This window comes from Rhinolophus hipposideros (assembly GCF_964194185.1).
Source record: "Rhinolophus hipposideros genome assembly, chromosome: 1".
NCBI classification, from domain to species: Eukaryota; Metazoa; Chordata; class Mammalia; order Chiroptera; family Rhinolophidae; genus Rhinolophus; species Rhinolophus hipposideros.
In genome coordinates this window covers 99,996,822-100,016,171 of record NC_138047.1, presented here as the reverse complement: position 1 = coordinate 100,016,171, position 19,350 = coordinate 99,996,822, and the positions used below count along the sequence as shown (strand labels likewise).

Here is a 19,350-nt window from a genome sequence, read left to right as displayed (position 1 = left end):
TTTGGGTAAAATAATTTTAGATATTATGTTATTTTTACTTCAAATGTATCATCGTAATTTCAAAGTTTCTCAAACAGAAAGCTTACTATACCTCATGACTCAAAAGCTACTCGTTTTAGTTGAAACAAATTACACTATTTCTAAGATTTAAAAGTGACAGAAAGCTTCCTGTGTAGTTTGTTAATGGGAAGATGCAAAAAAAATAAAATAAAATAAAATCCAAAAATCCAACAGAACAGCATTTCACTAATTATTTATTAAATTTAATAACAGCTTTTAACCAAAGCATAAAAGGACTTTTTGTGGTGATTACCAGATATATTAAATAGTCTGCCACCACACCTAAAGTTCAACGGAAAAAATATAAACACTCTAACAATTTGTAAATATAGTACTTTTACAATTTGTTATTTAAAAAAATAAATAGTGAAATTATATATTTCCCTTAAAATTGCCTCCTAAATATTGAACTTAAAATTTTCTTTACTTGTCCTGCTTCTTAAGTTTGTATTCTATGATTGATAGTTCATTTTAGTAACATGAACTAAAGTTTGGTGATTGTTCTGATAACTTTTCTTTAACAGAAAGAATAAAAAAGAAAGAGAAAGGACAAATGGAAGGTATGAGAGACACACACTTATGAGTGACAAAAATTCGGAGGAAAACTATATGTCAGTCTACTCAGAGTAGTATTAAGAGTTTTCTGCAGAGGTAATTTTATACTAATATTAAATTATATTTCCTAGATATTGCTTACCCAGCCATTGAATTTTCAGAAGAAGGATCACATATGGATGACTCTTCAGATTTTATGCTGGTTTTCTTTGTAGAGAGATCTAACACTCCATCCCCTATAATTTTTGTAAGAGAAAAAACTTTATATTTGTGACAGGTAGGTAATCCTTACATTTCAATATTCATACTTTGCTGATCTACTAATTCATGACTTAAATATTAACATTTGTATTTGACATGTAGCCATTACCATCTCATTTTGTGGCTTTAGCAACAGGACATGACTGGGAAGGCACTACAGAGGAAAAAAGAACACAGGAGGAGCTGATACTGCCAAGTGACATGAAGGAACAAACAGGCTATGATATAAAATCTGTTTAAAACCACCTCTTGGTCACCTTTCCCACCGTTTTGCAGTGAACTGCCAAATTGACTGCTCATCCATGGCTGTTTTCTACTCAAGACTGCCCAGACAATTCTTTGGGAAAGTAGGAATGATGTAAATTGCACTAAACAGAGCTCATAGAAAATATAAAGAACAGAGGGCAACATTAGCATTTACTAAGCCTAGTAATATGTGGAACAAATACTTTAGGTAAACAATGACTATGTATAACCAATGTATTTTTAGAACTCTCAGTGTAAAATTTTACTATTTTAAATAACTGAAATGTACAATAGTTGAATCATTGCCTATATAATATGCTGTGGTTATATCTGTGATTGAATGAAGATATAACTTACAACATTATATATAAGTTTAGGGAAAATAACCTGGTAGAAAACAACTGCTTAAGTATTTGTTATTAAAACACAGTTATTTTTATTACTATTATAATACTGAATTTACATAAATAAAATTTCAATGATTCAGATATATTGTTAATCTGACAAACTTCCATATCAAAAATAAAAATAAACTATGAATTTAAAACACAGCAAAATAACACTGTTAATATATCTTTACTGACAGCAAAAAAAAAAAAATTGAAAACTGAAGCTGTAAGAAAGGAATCATCATAGGAAAATACATACTTAAAAATATACTCAAAAATACAACTGGGTTTTTTAAAAAATTCAACGGATTGTTACTATTTCCATATAAATCTACCTAATACTTACATGCCCTGGACAAGCTACAAAAAAATGAAAGGAAACATACCATCTATAACCTACTATGCATAATTCAATAATAATTTTGAGTGTTTACTATGTACAAAGCACAATTTTAACAAGCTGGAAAGCAGAGTAAAATCAGCATACGAAGTACCTATTCTCATGACGCTTAGGGCCTACTGAGATAATTCATACACTATCACCACTATCACCACCACCACCACCAAACATATTTCGTATTTCAGGTTGATGGTAAGTTCTACTTAAGAAAAATAAAGCAGAATAAGATGACAGAACAAGGGTGGGCTAAGGAGGCTGCTATTTTATTGAGTATTACCAGTACCAGTCTCTATGACTTGAACAGTCCTGAACAAAGGGAGGGTACAAACCAAAGAAATTATATGGGGGCTTCTAGAAGGAAGTTTGTGCAAAGGCTGTGATATGCAAACATGTCTGGAATGTTTGAGGCAGAGGGAAGAAGCCAGGGTGGTTGGAGTAGAGTAAACCACGCTGAGAGAGATGAGGCAAGAAATGGAGGAAGACAGATCACATTGGGCCTTGTAGGCCAGGGTAAGAAATCTGAATTTTATTTTGAGACAGGAACCATTGGACAATTTTGAGCATAATACTGAAACAACTTTAACTTGTTTTTAAAGCGTCCATCTGGTGTAGGGAGAATGAACTGCAAGGGGTGAAGAGCAGAGGAGCAAGGAAACCTGTTGGGGAAACCTGTAGAGGAGCAAGGAACCTGCTATGAATTTCTCGTCTCTAGGCTTTCACACTTTCAGTTCGTTTCCTCTTCCTGGGACACTCCTGGCCTTCTATCCCACACGCATCCTAATTCTCACCATTTCTTACTCATCATTCAATCATTCAGGATACAACTTGGACTTCGTTGATCATCATTATTCTAGGTTCCTACAGCTGCAACACTTACCTGTATTATTTAGCATTTAGCAGGCTGTATTCTACTTGTTTCTATACTTACAGTGTTAGCCATGAGACTATAAGCTATGTGAAGGCAGACAGTTATGTCTATTTTATTTACTGATGTATATCCACTGCCTAGAATAGTGCCTAGCACACAATAAGTGTTCAATAAGTATTTGTTGCACAGAATTTTGAAGAACTGGAAGAAATTCAGTATGGCTAGAGGTTAGAATGCCTAGATTAAAAGGGTAAAAGGGGAGAATGGACAGATAAAGTTACGGAACATCATACTTTAAAAAATTGTTAAATAAAGTATCTTGCCCCAATTTATCCATCCAACCCAATTGTATGCTTAGTCTCCAACTCACACTTCCTGTGTATCTAGCCACTTGTAGTTCCTCAAACATGCTATGTGGTGCCAGGTCTCTCAAAATTCAGTGCATGGTTCCCTCTGCCTAGAATGTGCTTTCCACCTTTTTAACTTGTCAAACTCCTACTCATCTTTAAAGATTGTGAACCTTCCAAGTGGAGGCTAATTACTGTCTCCCTTGAGTCAACAATATCCTGTAACACCTATGACGCTCTCATGAATTTATTGATTCGCATGTCTTTTTCTCCCATGAGACTGAATTCTTCAACGTCAGAGATCTTGACTTTTTCACTTGTATTCCATAAACAATAATAAAGGGCTATAACCTACTAGAAGAAACCAATGCTGTCTTCTCTTTTACTATCTCATTTCTCTCCTTCAGCAACTAAAATTTTACTATTTCAAGACCTTGTAAGACTACCACCTTAAAGAAAAATCCTAACTACGTAAAATCCATATTCAGATTTGTAATTCAATTCACTAGTTTTGATTTTGCTTAGGTTTTATATGGTTTGTAGCATGTAAAACACACTTTCTGTAAGTCTGTTATTCCTAGTTACAGAATGAATTACAGAATGAATTAATGAAAAATCTCCAATTCTAAAGTCTTCCAGACTTTTGATATGGTCAATTTAAAGTCAATTATTTCAGAAAGAAGCAGATACAGAGGATCTCTTCTCTCTCCGTTTAACTTTAACTGTGCAAACTAGGCTATAGCTCCCTAGCTAGTGCAATAAAGGTAATCTTGTCCTTTTTGGATCACTCCTTGACTGCTTCATTGACAGCCACACACAGCCCTGGTTATAGCTAATTTTAATCTGGAGGATGAGCTTGACAATAAGGCCTGTTCCATCTTTAAGAGAGCTACCCAAATCAGGTCTACACTCCTGATTCCCCTTCTAGGGGAACTCCAAACAGTGACCTAGGTGAGAAATGCTTTTTTTCTCCATAGAAACCTAGGTTGCCCATATTAAGTTTTATGCTGAAAGTATTTGCTAACAAAAGTAACATTATAGTCTGTTATCTAGTGAAAATGGAAAATAAACTCCTTCAACATATTTCTGCCACAGTAAAATTCTTTAATCAATGAACATTTATGTAATGAATACAAGATACATAAATACGTATAGTAAAGGATTTCTAGATAAATTTTAGTCTATAGAAAATCTTACTTTCTGTGTGCAGTGTTATCACCTATACTTTTTTTTTTGTATTTTGTTGATACCATGATTCCCTTTTCCATCATAAAGGCAGTAGCGTAAGAGCTAGAAATGTCATAAACAGTTACCCCTAGGACTGTCTGAATTAGAAAAGCAAAAACAGTAAGAGAAGGAGAGAGTGAGCTTGGGAAAAAGGATGAGAAAAAGGAAGATCAGGAGTGTGTGTCTGTGGGGGTGGGGGGTGGTGTTAAAGGGCATTTTCTTGTTCCTGCTGTTGTTCTATCTAGCTGAATGGTAACTATGTCTATGAGCATCACACCTTCACAATGGAGCTGTCGTATCATAATATATGATATTTACACAAAAAACATATACACAAAAATATATTTTTTTGTGTATATATTTCCGAAGTACTAATGATTAACTCAGTGGATAAAACTAAGTACTCATTATGCTAAATGCGCTAGGGCAATAGAACAAGCAGGAGAGAAAGGGAGAGACTGAAATTTATTTACCTAGTGGTAGGTACCTAGGTTGTTTTAGTTTTCCACAATTATAAATGATGCTGAAATAAAATCCTGTCAAATATTTTCTTGTGCTCATGTATAAGATTTTTTCTAAGATATATCCAGAAGTGTAAGTGCCAGACAATAGGCTATGTACAATTTCAAATGTTTCCCATATCGCTGATAATACTTGGTGTTGTTGAGATTTTTAATTTTTGCTAATCTGATGAGTAAGAAAAGCAAGTTTCAGGAGTAAATTAACAAGAGTGCATTTACATCAATTTTTAAAGGACACATAACTATTTTGCTTACAGATGCATAAGTATGTATTATCAGTGGTTGCTTCCAAGAATAAATGAAAGGATGTGATAGTTCCTTATCAGAAAACATATCAGAAGCCAATATGATCAAATAACAAATTAGTTCCAGGTAACAGGAACAAGATTATTGTGGTGTATTTTTCTGTATATTTGAATACATGTCTAATACTAAACACAAATTGTTTCCATTGACTGGTTGTAGACGGGACAAATCACCTCATAGGTTTTGCCTGATTATTTATTCCAACATAGTAACCTCTTCTCACCTGCCATTGCATTACTCTTTCCTGTTACTGTGTTTTATTTCCACTGTAGGTCTTATCATCTTGTGAAATTATTTTTTATTGATACGTTTATCTTTTCTTTGTGTACCCCACTAGAATACAAGTCCCATGAGGGGAGGAACATTTTCTATCTTGTTTCCTACTGTTTCCTTTGTGTCTAGAAAATGACTGGTATATTATAGCCATTGAAGTTTGAAGTAATAATTCTTAAAAATTTTTTTCCTATCTATTGCCAGTTATATTAAAGGAAAACAATTCTAAATATCTCAAGTTATTAAAAGGCAGTACAATAATTAATCTTCATCATGACACTTACTGTTCCAGTTCCATATGTTGTTTAAGGAAGTATAAAGATATTTCAGGGTATTTTCCATCCAAAATGTTTAAAATAAAAAATTTCAATGCCAAAAAAATCACAAATCCAATGATCAAATCTCATTTTAGTTGTCAGTAGCATTTGAAAATAGTGAAGAATTTTAATCCAATAAATCCAATATGTCACACACCATACATGCACTAAGGATATAAGTGAATAGACAAGGGTAGATTGCAGTGGGGAGACAAACATGGAAACAATTACAATGCAGTGAGAAATGTTCTATTATAGTAAAGCTCCACCAGGATATTCACTGGACCTCACAGCAGAAAACTACAGCAGCAAGCCAGCGAAGGGCTACTGGTTCATCTCTGCCCACGTGTGATCCTGTTTTGTACAGGATTGGTAAATTCCTCATGGTTGTCATGCTAATGATAAAGGTCCATAAACTGCACGTTTTTCCTGTGCTTTGGAATTCAGGAGAAGTTTTACTTTGGCCCTAGATTGACACTTAAATTAAAAAAAGAGTTTTGCTCTGCCAATAGTATTTCTATCTGTTTTTAACTTAGTGTGCCAGGACAAAAAAGAATCACTGGTACAAGCAATGCAAGACTTACTTGCTCCCAGTTTCTGAGGTTCAGAGCATTTATATAAATCTGCAGAAATGAAGGTACAAAAAGGAATATTTCTAATATTAAAATACCTTGTTAGAAAGTACAATGAAAATGTTTCCTTTAGGGTGACTGTATTTTAAGTCAGTCTAGGTTTGTGGAAGATAGGGCAAAGAAAATGAGAAGTATGAAAACTGACTTATGAAGAACAATTAAAGAAGCTAAAAAGATTTGCATGGAAAATAGGTGTAGTGAGACATAATACTTTCAACATAAATTTACAGCACAAGTTTGTAAAAAAAAATAAACTTTTTCATATTGTGGCAATGGGAAAAACAACCCCAAAGTTAACATGGAAAAGAGAAGTCTTGGAGATATAATCATTTATACAAATATTTGCAGTACTATAAAGTAAAATATTGCTGCAGATGGAGAAAATATACAAAGAGATGTTTCAGAGATACGAGATTAACTGTCAGAGGTGTCAAACAAAATATTTTTGCAAGTTTATTGTCAATCAGAGGTTAAATTACCGTCTCTTATACTACAGAATAAAACAACCCTACACTGGGATGGAAACTGGGCAGGATAATTTTTTGAGCATCTTTTTTCTTTGGTTATTTGGTTAATTTGCTATCTTTTGAAAACTGTTTTTGCCTATTTTTTACTGAGTTGCATTTTTCTTATTGGCTGTAGTTTTGTTTTGTTGGTTGAACAGTTGACAGTTACATCAGTTTTAAACACTGTCTCCAAATTTGAGGCTTGTTCTGTTCACACTGATTTTTATAATACTTCCGTTTTATATTTCAGTATAGTCAAATTTACAAAATTGTTGTGCAGACTGGTAATTTTGCATCTTGAGAAATTCTTATTTTGAATTCATTAAGATAGAATCCTGTATCTTTTCTAATGTTCAGTTTTTCTTTTCTCATTTAGCCCTTTAACCCAACTGGAATTACTTTTGTGAGTGGTGTGAGGTACGGATCCAACTATTTTGTTTGTTTGTTTCATGTGGGTAATCAATTGCCCCAGAACCATTTATTGAATAGGCCATCCTTCCCTAATTTATAATGACATCTTTGTCTTGTACCAAGATTCCACTAATGTTTAGAGTTTCTGGGCTTGCTAATCTGTACTACGGATTTGTATATGGCCAATAGCACCGTTTGAATCACTGCACTAAATATAAGGTCTGACAATTAAGCTGGCGAACTTGTTGCAATGATGTTGCTAACCTTTTTTGGTATCAGAGGCAATATTCATTATGAATCTGTACCAATTGGACAGTTAACTAAGTGTATTACTTGGAAGTGCTGAAAAGGCTGCGTGAAAAAGTTAAGAACACCTGAACTTTTTGCCAACAATTTATGGCTCTTGCATCACAACAATGCACCAGCTCACACAGCACTGTCTGTGAGGGAGTTTTTAGCCAGTAAACAAGTAACTGTATTGGAACACCATCCCTACTCACATGATCTGGCCCCCAATGACTTCTTTCTTTATCCGAAAATAAAGGAAATATTGAAAGGAAGACATTTTGATGACATTCAGGACATCAAGGGTGACATTATGACAGCTCTGATGGCCATTCCAGGAAAAGAGTTCCAAAATTGCTTTGAAGGGTGGACTCGATGTTGGCGTCAGTGCATAACTTCCCAAGGGTATTACTTCGAAGGTGACCGTAGTGATATTAGACAATGAGATATGTGGCACTTTTTCTAGGATGAATGCGTGAACTTAATTGTCCGACCTGGTATGTGTCTTGATGTTTTAGAGCAAGTCCCTCACCACCTTGACTTAGCTATTCTTGGCACATTAAGTACTGCTCATGAATTTTAAGGTTTGGCAGTCATTGTTTTACAATAAATACTACCAGAATTTTGACAGGAATGACACTGAATTTGTAAGTACAGTGAATTTTTCCATTTTTTTAGTCTTCCCATTCATTGAAAATATAACCACTCATTTTGGGAGTCTTCTTGAATGTCCTTCAATAAAGTTTTATAATGTTCTCCATAAGGTCTTAAACAGTTTATTAGTTTCATTCTTGGGTGTTTTAATGTTTTTCTTGCTTTTGTTGCTATTGTTGATGAGATTCCTTTTAAACTCCATTTTCTAATTGAGTGATTGCTGAGATGTAGTATACTTGTACACTGATCTTGTGAGTAGTATCTTTTCTGAACTTTTTCATCAGTTCTAAAAGTTTACCTAAATATTATTTTTTATGTTTTCTACATACACAATCATATTGTTTCTAAGCAAACACAATTTTGCTCATTCTTTCCTTATAACATATTAATACTGCTTATTTTCATACTTCTATTTTTTTCCTCATCATGAGTCAGGACCTCTCTTAAATTTTAAAAATTGGTGAGAGTGTGCATTGTGCCTGCTGCATTACTTTAAATCATTAGGTTATGATGTTTCTGGTAGTGAATGTGCTCATATATTCTTGGTTTGATAAGCATTTCTATCATAAATCTGTCAGTATTTTTTTCTATATCTATAAGGATGACATAGTTTTGCTTTTTTTGGTAATGTGAAAAATCATAAGGTTTTTTCAAATGTAGAATCAGTCGTGCTCCTTTGGTCATTATCTATCATGTTTTTATATTTTACTATATTTAATTTGCTAATATTTATTTAGGATTTTTATACCTAGGATTGTAAATAAGACTGGTAAGCAACTTTTCTTTCTTTTGCTATCTCTGTCTGATATTGGTATAAAGATTATACCAACATTTCTCTTTTCTATACTTTAAATAGTCTGTTATAGATAGGAATTACCTGTTGCTTTCAGCTTATATAAAGTAACCTGTAAAACTCTTTGGGGTTGATAATTTTATATATCTATAGGTTAGACTTTCCATAAATTATTCATATTATTATGATTAAAATATTTATTGGATCAATGAATTACATTATCTAATTTGAACAAAGGAACTCACAAAATGAACACCTGGCTTTAATGGGTACTGTTAAGAAATTACAGAGTAAAAATAATATGAAAAATGTTAAGCATTAGCAAATAACAAATACAGGCAGAACTAACACTGCTATTACTAGTATAAGCACTATATTGATTATGCTGTAAGAACAGTGAAATCAGGCCAAATTTTTTGTTTAATTCTTAAGAAAGAGATTTGAAATATTGATTTATACCTTCTATCATTACTATTGATACTCTCACGAAGTCTATATTATGTAATAAGACACTTGTGGGGAAGTTATAATTAGACATTTGAAAATTATAACATCTTTATTTCAACTTTAAAATTTTAATTTGTGAGAAGATGAGCACATATAAAGTATTAGTGTGTGTACATACATATACACACACGTGTGCACACAAATGCATCAGACGGTATGTACTCCATTTGTTAAAAAGTTTAGTGTGCGTGTAGGCAATAGTAGAGACTACCAACCTACACTGCAGCAGAACGGTTTTATAAAAGAAGATCTCATTTTATTACTCTGTGCTTAAAGCAATCTAGCAGCTTTCTGCGGCCCCAAGAAAAGTCAAAATCCTTAATATATTCTACATGGCTTTCTCACAATCTGGTCCCTACCCATTTTTTCAGTCTCATCTTTACCACTCTCTTTTGCTTTCTACTCTACAAGCCACACTAGACTAAATGATCCCTATCCTGAAGAACTGACGTCACATGAGAGGTCATCTGCCAAAATTAAAATCACAAACAAGACTATAAAGTACAGATTTATATCCACTATCACTACTTTTTTCAACCTCAGGATATTCATGTACATATTTGTGCACTTTCCCTAGGATATCACAATGATTTACATAATGTACATTATTATCTTTTATGAGACTAGTGCTTGAGTATCTTTTACTTTATATTTAACTTTCCTGTTGCTTCAATGAGTTTGTTATTATTATTGCCAAATAACAATGGGGAAATGAAAGTTCCAATAGGTAAAGTTAGTTGTTCAAGTTATTAAGTAGCAGACTTAACCACAAGTCTGTCAGATACCAAAGCCTACCTTTTAGTCTCTTTAGAACACTGAACTGCCTCCCACAGAAGAAGAGAGACATACGGTGTGAAACATGGAAAATCAAAACAAACAAAAAGTTCTAAAAATCCTATGCTTTTTAACTTCTAAAACTTACGTATTTTTTCCTTAAGCCTTATGCTGTAGTCATCCTTGACATTTTCTGTCTTATAAACTATCTAATATCTCATATCTTTCCACATAAACTCATATAAAATTAAAGAAAATTATTTCCGTATTTCAGCTCCCTCTCAATTTTAATCTGTCTCACATACTGAAAAGTCTGTCTCCTTTAAACAACAACGAGTGTACTTTTCTTTAGTGCCCCAAACACGGCACTGGCCTTCTGTGATCAAACATTTCAATGCTGATATTTTTCTGGCTTCAAGGACTGACAATAATAACATCCTTAACTTGTGTTAACAAAAGCTACTTGTTCTTCTCTCTTCTCCAGGCAAACACTTATTTGGCACTTCCACAAGCACTTAAAAGGCCCTTCCTTCCTTCCCTCTGTAAGTCATGGCTTTTCCTTCAATTAACGATTAGAGAAGTCCAACACAGCCTTCATCATTCAGATTCTTATGAAAAATGGATCGCTGTATAGTGATATGACTACATTATATTTATCATATGTCATATTAATCATGTCTATTTCCCCACTTATATCATCAACAATAGAAGATAAATCATCTATTTCTTTTTATTTTTCACCTAAGTGCAAAACTGAATAGCAAGTGCTTAATCAATGTTCTTAGCTGTACATTTTAAAAATAACTTTTTATCACATACATCTCTTTATTTGCATACTTTGCTTTTAAGTTGCTTGTTAGGATTCACTCAGCATACATCTTATCGTGAAAAGAGATTGAGAGCAGCTCAAATTTCTACTTTTATAGACAAAAGTCAAATGCGATCCAAAAGTTCTAATTTAGCTTTTCTCACTAGTCCATATCATACAGGCTAATTACAACTAACATTATTTCTAAAATCTCTTTATGACTATAAGAGTACATATATTTAAGAATATTAAAACATAAACTTATGTATTATACACATACAAAAGCCTTACCTTGCTGAGTATTTTGTTCTTGCATTCGATTCACAGTGAGGTCTAAGGGGCCTTCCTGTTCTTCCTGAAGGGAGTTTTCTGCTTGATTCATTTGGATACTTTTACAGATTAGACTTGGTCCAATTGAACCATTTCTATTCTCTTGAATTTTACCACTTTTTGAAATATACTCAATTGCAAACTGACGTATCATCTTTTTCATTAATTCCTGAGCAACTAGGGGAATGTTAGGATCACAGTTCTGAGGAAGATCTAGGGAAGAAATAAATATAATAAGCATTAAAACATGAAATGCAGAAAAACAAGATTTACTCTTAATTTTATTTTAAATGAATGATTTCAGAGTCTTTTAGCATCAGTCCGTAATTGCCAAAGGTTTCTTGGACTTAGCAATACTGTTTCCCCGAAAATAAGACCTAGCCGGACAATCAGCTCTAATGCAAAAATTAATATAAGACCCAGTATTATGTTATATTACACTATATTATATTATACCCAGTATTATATTATATTATATTATGTTATATTATATTATATATTATATTATATAAGACCCAATCTTATAGTAAAATAAGACCGGTCTTTTACTAATTTCTGCTCCAAAAGTCGCATCAGAACTGATTGTCTGGTTAGGTCTTATTTTCGGGGAAAAACGATAGAAACCTTATAGGTTTAATCAGCTTATAATATATCAACCCCAAACTTGGCATATTTAATCACTTCTTAGGTCTCAAACTAAAATACAGATAAAGAATTAGAGGAGCAGAACAGCTTATTTTTATTTTTAATTCAAATGTACTCTACTAGATATTAAAACAGTATGTGAACATAAATTGTATATATAAGTAACCAAACAATTTTTAACTTATACAACTTGTACATGCATTAACTATTAAAGAAAACATCTAAATGCTCATAACTGTTAATTACCAGTAAATTCTTCATTTCTGTCAAATGTGCATTTCACATATAGCTTGAATGTTATCAAGGATTTTTTTCTTTCCTCAACTTTTTACATAGAGAATTTTCAATCATAAAGAAAAAATAAAGAACAGTAAAATCATACAGAGAGCCTCCACCAAGATTCAAGAATTGTTAGTATTCTGCCACATTTGCTTTAACATTTTTTGTTTGCAGAACCACTAAAAAGTAAATTGTAGAACTATGCCATTTCACTCCTAAATATTTCAGCAAACGTGTACTAAGATTGTCCTATAAAAAAGGCAATATCATTATTAAGGGTCTTAATAAATCCTTGATACATGCTGATAAGCTGTATCACCTATATCAACTATAATGAAGGTCAGCAGTGACATGCAATTCTACTTGAAACTTGTATAAGAGGTCAAACAATTGAATGATTGTATAGTGAGAGACGTGGAATAGTGATACACCACTTATAAACACAGTATATATAAATGATGGAGAGTTTTGGAATTGGGAATGAGGGTTGGTAGTGGTTTTTCACACACACACTTCTGCTCTCACTCCAATCTTTTTATTTACTCTGCTCCTTCAGAGGCAGAATGGTTGGTTGGTAAATTGAGACAGATGACTAAGCATACCTGGTTAGGCTACATATACTTATTCCTTTTGGAAGTGGGCCTACTTAAGATACTAGTTCTTTGCTCCTCAAATACCTCAATTGTTACCTAGGCAGATCAATGTTATGTGAATAGGCCTGCCCTGATCCAGGGCTGTCTGAGACTGAAGGGTTAATTCTCCTCAGTTTGGGGGTTCAGTATTAGCAGGAGCACTTGTCTAAGACATCTGAAGGCAAGTCTTCCAACTAGCATTTATCATTATAGATTCATGATTCTAAAATGCAAAAAGGTTTAAAAACATACAATTTGGAGGTGAGAAGAAGCAACAAACACCTCAACCATGACCACCACCACATTTGGTAGCAAAATGTGGCCTAAACTGACATGAATCTATTTATGGACCTGCAGAAATATCAATATATTTGATCACAGGGTGCTGTTTCAAACCGGCTGGAGATGGTACATAATAAACATCTACATTGTATTACATCTTGTAAAATAAAGAATTTTTAAATCCTGAAGAAACATCTGAAAAAAAGGGACTGTTACTATAAGAAAAGTATCATTTCAGCCTTCACATTTTTTCTTTGAAGCCGGTAGGGACGAGAGACAGAATTTGTCTTGGAATACTGGAAAAAAAAAAAAAAAGACTTAGCTCATAGACTGGAATCTTAGTTATATTTATGAACTTAGGCTAGATACATATCATTCCCTCCATGTTTTAGTTTCTTTGTTATAAAAATGGAAATGATAACAGAACCTTGAAAACCATCATGGGGCTTGCTCACAGGGTATTTTAAGGTTATATGAGATTATAGATAAAATAAACCTTAAGATAAAATAAAACCTATAGATAAAATAAAACTTAAGAACTAACATTTATCATACTGTTTAAATAAACAGTATGATAAATGTTAGTTCTTAAGTTATAGTGGAAGCAATGAGAAACAAAAAGATGCAGACTGAACATTTATATTTTATTTATATCAAAAATGTCAAATAAGTAAAAATATTAAGGCAAACATAAAATTATTAACTGAGAAAATAAAAAGAACAATTTCTAAACCCACGTTTTACTTTTTGGTCCAGAATAGATAATATTAACACATGTAACCTAACTAAAGTGATTTATCAAAACAAGAAATTTCCACGTTGCATATAAAGATTCCCAATTCTTGATTATTACCAGCAGGAATCTTTGAAGGTTTCTGTGAACATTCTACTTCACCTTTTTTCATGCCTAATTTTGTTTCCCATTATGTGTTAAAAAAAGATACTGGACTTTTAGGTATTTAACTGTCCTACAATTTACTGACTAATGTCATCTTATAATTGAAAACAAGTAAATTCACCAAAAAGAACAAAAGCATAATCAGACTTATAACAGGTGATGAGGACTATACTAAACAGGGTTGAGTTTAGAGCTAAGACTAAAGCAGAAGATAGCGCTACTATATTCTATTCACTGCTTAGTTTTTGTCCTTTTACACTGGGGAATAAGTCTATGTGTATGAGACCGAAGGACTTGGCAAAAAAATAAAAAATAAAAAATAAAATAAAAAAGAGAAAGAGACAAAGAAAATGTTGCTCAGCTGCTAATTAGTGAGCCTTCTAAATTACTTGTGCATGCTGCCATAACTACAAAAAAGCAAATGGGTTAATTAAAGATCTAGGCCAGGGATTATAAATGCAAGTGTTTTCAAAGGTCAGGCAAGTAATAAATATTTGGATAGAAGAGACAATGTTGCCACATGGAAATGATGTCTATTGCCCCCAAGAAGACAAAACAAACTTATTTTTGTCCTGTCTTTTCACTTTTCAAATTTAACTATTAGGTTGGTGCAAAAGTAATTGCGGTTTTTGCAATTTTTTGTTTGTTTGTTTTGTTTTAAACTTTTAAAACTGCAATTACCTTTGCACCAACCTAATAATTCAAAAGTTTAACATGCTCTTTGTGGTAGCCAGTATCAAGACGGTTCTCAATGACTTCCACTTCCTGGTTTCATACTCTTGTATAGTCCCTTCCACGTTCTATCAGAGGTGGTATGTGTGATTAACAGCATATTGCAGAAGTGCATGTCGCTTCTGATATATTAGCTGATAAATGAATGCAATTTCTATCTTGGATACTCTTGAATGCTGGTGTTTGCTGCTTACCCTAACCCCCACCACTACTCGTCCTTCCCATCTCTATGTCTCTCTCATTACTTACTCTGGAGGGAGCCATACTGTGAGCAGATATATGGTGAGGCTCATATAGAGAGGAACTAAAGTTTCCTGCAAACAGCAAAATGACTGAATTTGGAAGATACTCTAGATCAATCAAATCCCAGATGACTGCAACCCTATCTGACCCCTTGACTACTACCAAGTGAGAAAATGAGCCAGGAGCATCCAACTGAGCCACTCAGATTTCCAGCTAAGAGAATATGTAAGATAATAAACTACTAAATTTTGGAGGTAGTTTGTTAAATAGCACAAGATAATAATACAAATTTTGATATATAGTAGTGGAATACTGCTGTAATTAAAACCTAAAATATAGGTGTAAATTTAGAAGCAGACGGTACTAACGTAAGCCTAAAGTACCTTGAAAAAGTTGTTAATTGATGCCTCATGGTCTTTGATAAAGCTGAATGGTGAAGACTTGTAGAAAAATGAGGTAAATGTTATTGGAAAGTGAAAGAAAGGCTATATTTATTATATGGTGGCAAGAAGACAACACTGTTGTGTGTAATAACTTGGAAAGTAAAAAAATGTGCCTAATGAGTTGGGTAATCTATCTAAGGAAATTTCTAAGCAAAGTGTTGAGATGCCTTCTGGTTTCGTCTTGCCAATAAGATGCCTTGTAAGAAGAGAGAGAGATAAACTAAAGAAAAGACTGTTACATGAAAAGAAACTAGGTCTTGATTGCTTTGAAAATTTCCAATCAATATAGAGAGCAAATGTGGCTAAACTGAAGAAAGGTTGGGCAAAGACCAAATCAGGGAAACATGCAGGAAAATATGCTTTAGAAAGCTGCTAAGTTTTCTTAAAATTTGACTTTCTTACTAATGTGGGTCTTGTGAGAATTTTTAATTTTCATATTTTTGTGGGAAAGATTTCACTCTGCTAAACAAAAGAACTCTGGAATTAACCGAAATCTTTCCAGAAAATATCCATTCAAGAACATTGGCTAAATCTCAGTAAAAACAACAAGTGGTATTTCAAATTACCCTATTGCCGTCCTCCCGTCTCAGTTTTGAGGTAGCCTTCTCCAACACACATAGTCCTTAGGCAAAGACTGAGAATCTTATGGTTCTAGAAATTTAAGGAAATCTCTGTTCTAGTTGACCACTAAGCTAACACAGCAGAGAGGTCAGTAGCCACAAAATATAAAAAAAGTGACTTCACAGAATTAGTTAAGAAAAGTCACTAAACAAACAAACAAACAAACAAACAACAACTAACCCTTAGGTAGGGGATAATCTGATCTCCATAGTTGTAACTAACATTGTATTATTTAAAATATCCAGGTGTTTAAACAAAACATAATAAGAAATGCAAAAAACATGAAAGTACAGTCCACATATGGGAAGAAAAAAGCCAACAGAAACTCTGAGAAAAGTGGAGATATTGGACTTACTAGACAAAAACTTGAAATCAGCTATTTAAAATATGTTCAAAGAACTAAAGAAACCTTGTATAATGGAATAAAGGAAAGTATCATGAGAATATCTCACTAAATAATAATATAAATAAATAGAAGTTTTTACAAAGAACCAAACAGAAATTCTGGAGTTGAAAAGTACACTGACTAAAATGCAAAATTCACTAGATGGATACAATAGCAGATTTCAGCTGGCAGAAAAAAAGAATGAGTGAACTTGAAAATAGGCCAATTGAGATTACAAAGCCTGAGGGAAGGGTAGGAAGAAGAAAAGGAAGGAAAGAAGGTAAGAAGGAAGGAAGGAAGGAAGGAAGGAAGGAAGGAAGGAAGGAAGGAAGGAAGGAAGGAAGGAAGGCAGGGAGGGGAGGAGAGGAGAGGAAGGAACAAAGATAGGAAGAAAGAAAGGAAGAAAACTGCTAAGTTCTCTTTAAAAAAGAAAGAAAATTGAACAAAGCCTCAGAGACCTGTGGGATACCATCACGTGTACCAACATTCACACAACATTCACAAATGGTAGTCCCAGAATGAGAAGAGAGAGGCAGGAAAAATATTAGAAGAAAATGGTGGCTGACAATGTCCCAAACTTGATGGAAAACATTTATCTACACCAAGCCCAACAAAATCCAAGCAAAATAAAAGAAGTCACCTTTGGATGCATCTAGACACAATTTAGATGCATTCTAATTAATCAGTCAAACACCAAAGACAAAGAGTAAATCTTGAATGCAACAAGAAAATAAATCTACTCATCACACACAAGGGACCCTCAATGATTAACAATCAATACCACATCAGAAATCATGAAAGCCGGAAGTCAGTGGGATGACATATTCAAGGAACTGAAGGAAAAAGACAATCAACTAAGAATTCTATATTCAGCAAAACTATCCTTTGTAAAGGAGAAATTTAGACATTCTCAGACAAACAAAACTAGATTTTTTTTTTTTACTAACAGACCTGACCTAATGAAAGGACCTAATAGTAAATGAAATCCACACCTCATACCATTTACAACAATTAACTCAAAATGAATCAAAGACCTGAATATAGGAGTTAAAACTATAAAAATTTTAGAGGAAAACTTATGTGTAAATCTTCATGATCTTGGATTAAGGCAACAATTCCTTAGATTTGACACTTAAAGCACAAGCAACAAAAAACGTATAATGGACTTGATCAAAATTAAACTTTTAGGCTTGAAAGACACTATGAAGTAGTAAAAAGACAGTCCAAACAATGGGAGTAAATATTTATAAATCATGTATCTCATAATGGACTAGTATCCACAGTATAAAAATAACTCTTGCAACTCAACAATAAAAAGATAAATGCCTGATTAAAAACTGGTTAATGATTTGAGTAGACATTTCTCCAAAGAAAATACTACTGATGGCCAATAAGCACGTGACAAGATGTTTAAAATCATTAGTCATTTAGAGAAATGCAAATCAAAATTGCAATAAGATGCCATTTCACATTCTTTTTTTCTGCCAGCTGCAATCTGCTCTTCTATCCATCTAGCGAATTTTGCATTTTTGTTAGGGTACTTTTCAACTCCAGAATTTCTATTTGGTTCTTACGTGATAAGAAATGCAGAGAACAAGTGCTAGTGAAGATGTGGAGAAATTTGTGCCCTTATACGCATACACTCCTGGTGGGAATGCAAAACGGTTTAGCCACTTTGGAAAACACAATGGCAGTTCTTCAAAAATGTAAACATAGAATTACTATAAGATCCAACAAATTCCACTCCTAGGTATTAATATATACCAAGAAAAACTGAAAACATGTGTCCAAACAAAAAGGTATGCATGAATGTTCATAGCAGCATTATTGATAATAGCCAAAAAGTAGAAATAATTAAAATGAACTGATGAATGTATAACTACAAGGTGGTATATCCATACGACAGTATTATTCAGTCATAAAAAGGAATGAAGAACTGATGTGTGCTACAAGGATGAACCTCAAAAACATTACACTAAATGAAGGCTGCAGATTGTATGATTGCATTTACATGAAATGTCTAAAACAGGCAAATCTATAGAGACAGAAAGTAGATCAGTGGTTGCCAGCGCCTGGAGGAGGGTAAGAAAAGGATGAGAAGTGAGTGCTAATCTATTAATGTGTTTCTTTTTTAGGGTGATGAAAATGTTCTAGAATCAGCAATGATGGTTGCAAAGCTGATGAATGAGTATACTAAAAACCACTGAATTGTATACTTTTAAAAAGTATATTCTGAAGTATGTGGATTATAGCTCAAATAAAAGAAAAATAGAAGGGAAAAATAACTCAGAGTAGAACCTAGGCCCAAGGGACAGATTAAGAAGCCAAAAAGAATTATTCCTAGGCCTTAAAATCTAATCAAGGAACTTCCAATACTTGCCCAGTTGGATTTCACAATTGCTACGGAACACTTGTGTGCATTCCACTTCCCCCCGGTTTCTGAACAAGAATGTTTACAGTGGTTTTTCTATGCTTGCCCCACCACTGGGAACAGTACCTGACGTGCCGTAGTGAAGGAAACCTCATCTGAGTTAGATAACAAGAGTGCAGACTTTGAGATGATACTGTAATAAGGCTTTGGGAGGGTTTTTTGGAGGTCTTATATTTTACATATAAGTATTTTACATATGAGAGAGATGTGAATTACCAGGGACCAACTGATTCCAACTTCTTTGTATTCACACATTTATTTAGCATTCTCCCACACTGATAGGTAGCAT

General features: G+C 33.4%; 1 protein-coding gene across 13 annotated transcripts in view; it reads right to left on the bottom strand.

The window, feature by feature from the left end:
- LCORL (ligand dependent nuclear receptor corepressor like) overlaps positions 1 to 19,350 on the bottom strand; it is a 120,063-nt gene that overhangs the window by 31,756 nt on the left and 68,957 nt on the right. For 12 of the 13 annotated variants that reach the window (XR_013993187.1, XR_013993188.1, XM_081045807.1 and 9 more), the window contains 2 exons: positions 11,432 to 11,683; positions 758 to 851 (listed from right to left, as the gene is read on the bottom strand). Coding sequence is in view for 11 of the 13 variants with exons in the window: in XM_081045807.1 (XP_080901933.1) it covers positions 758 to 851; positions 11,432 to 11,683 (346 nt within the window). In the remaining 2 variants the exon portion in view is untranslated. The remainder of the gene's footprint in view (positions 1 to 757; positions 852 to 11,431; positions 11,684 to 19,350) is intronic. The other variant, XM_081045802.1, reaches the window with a different exon arrangement.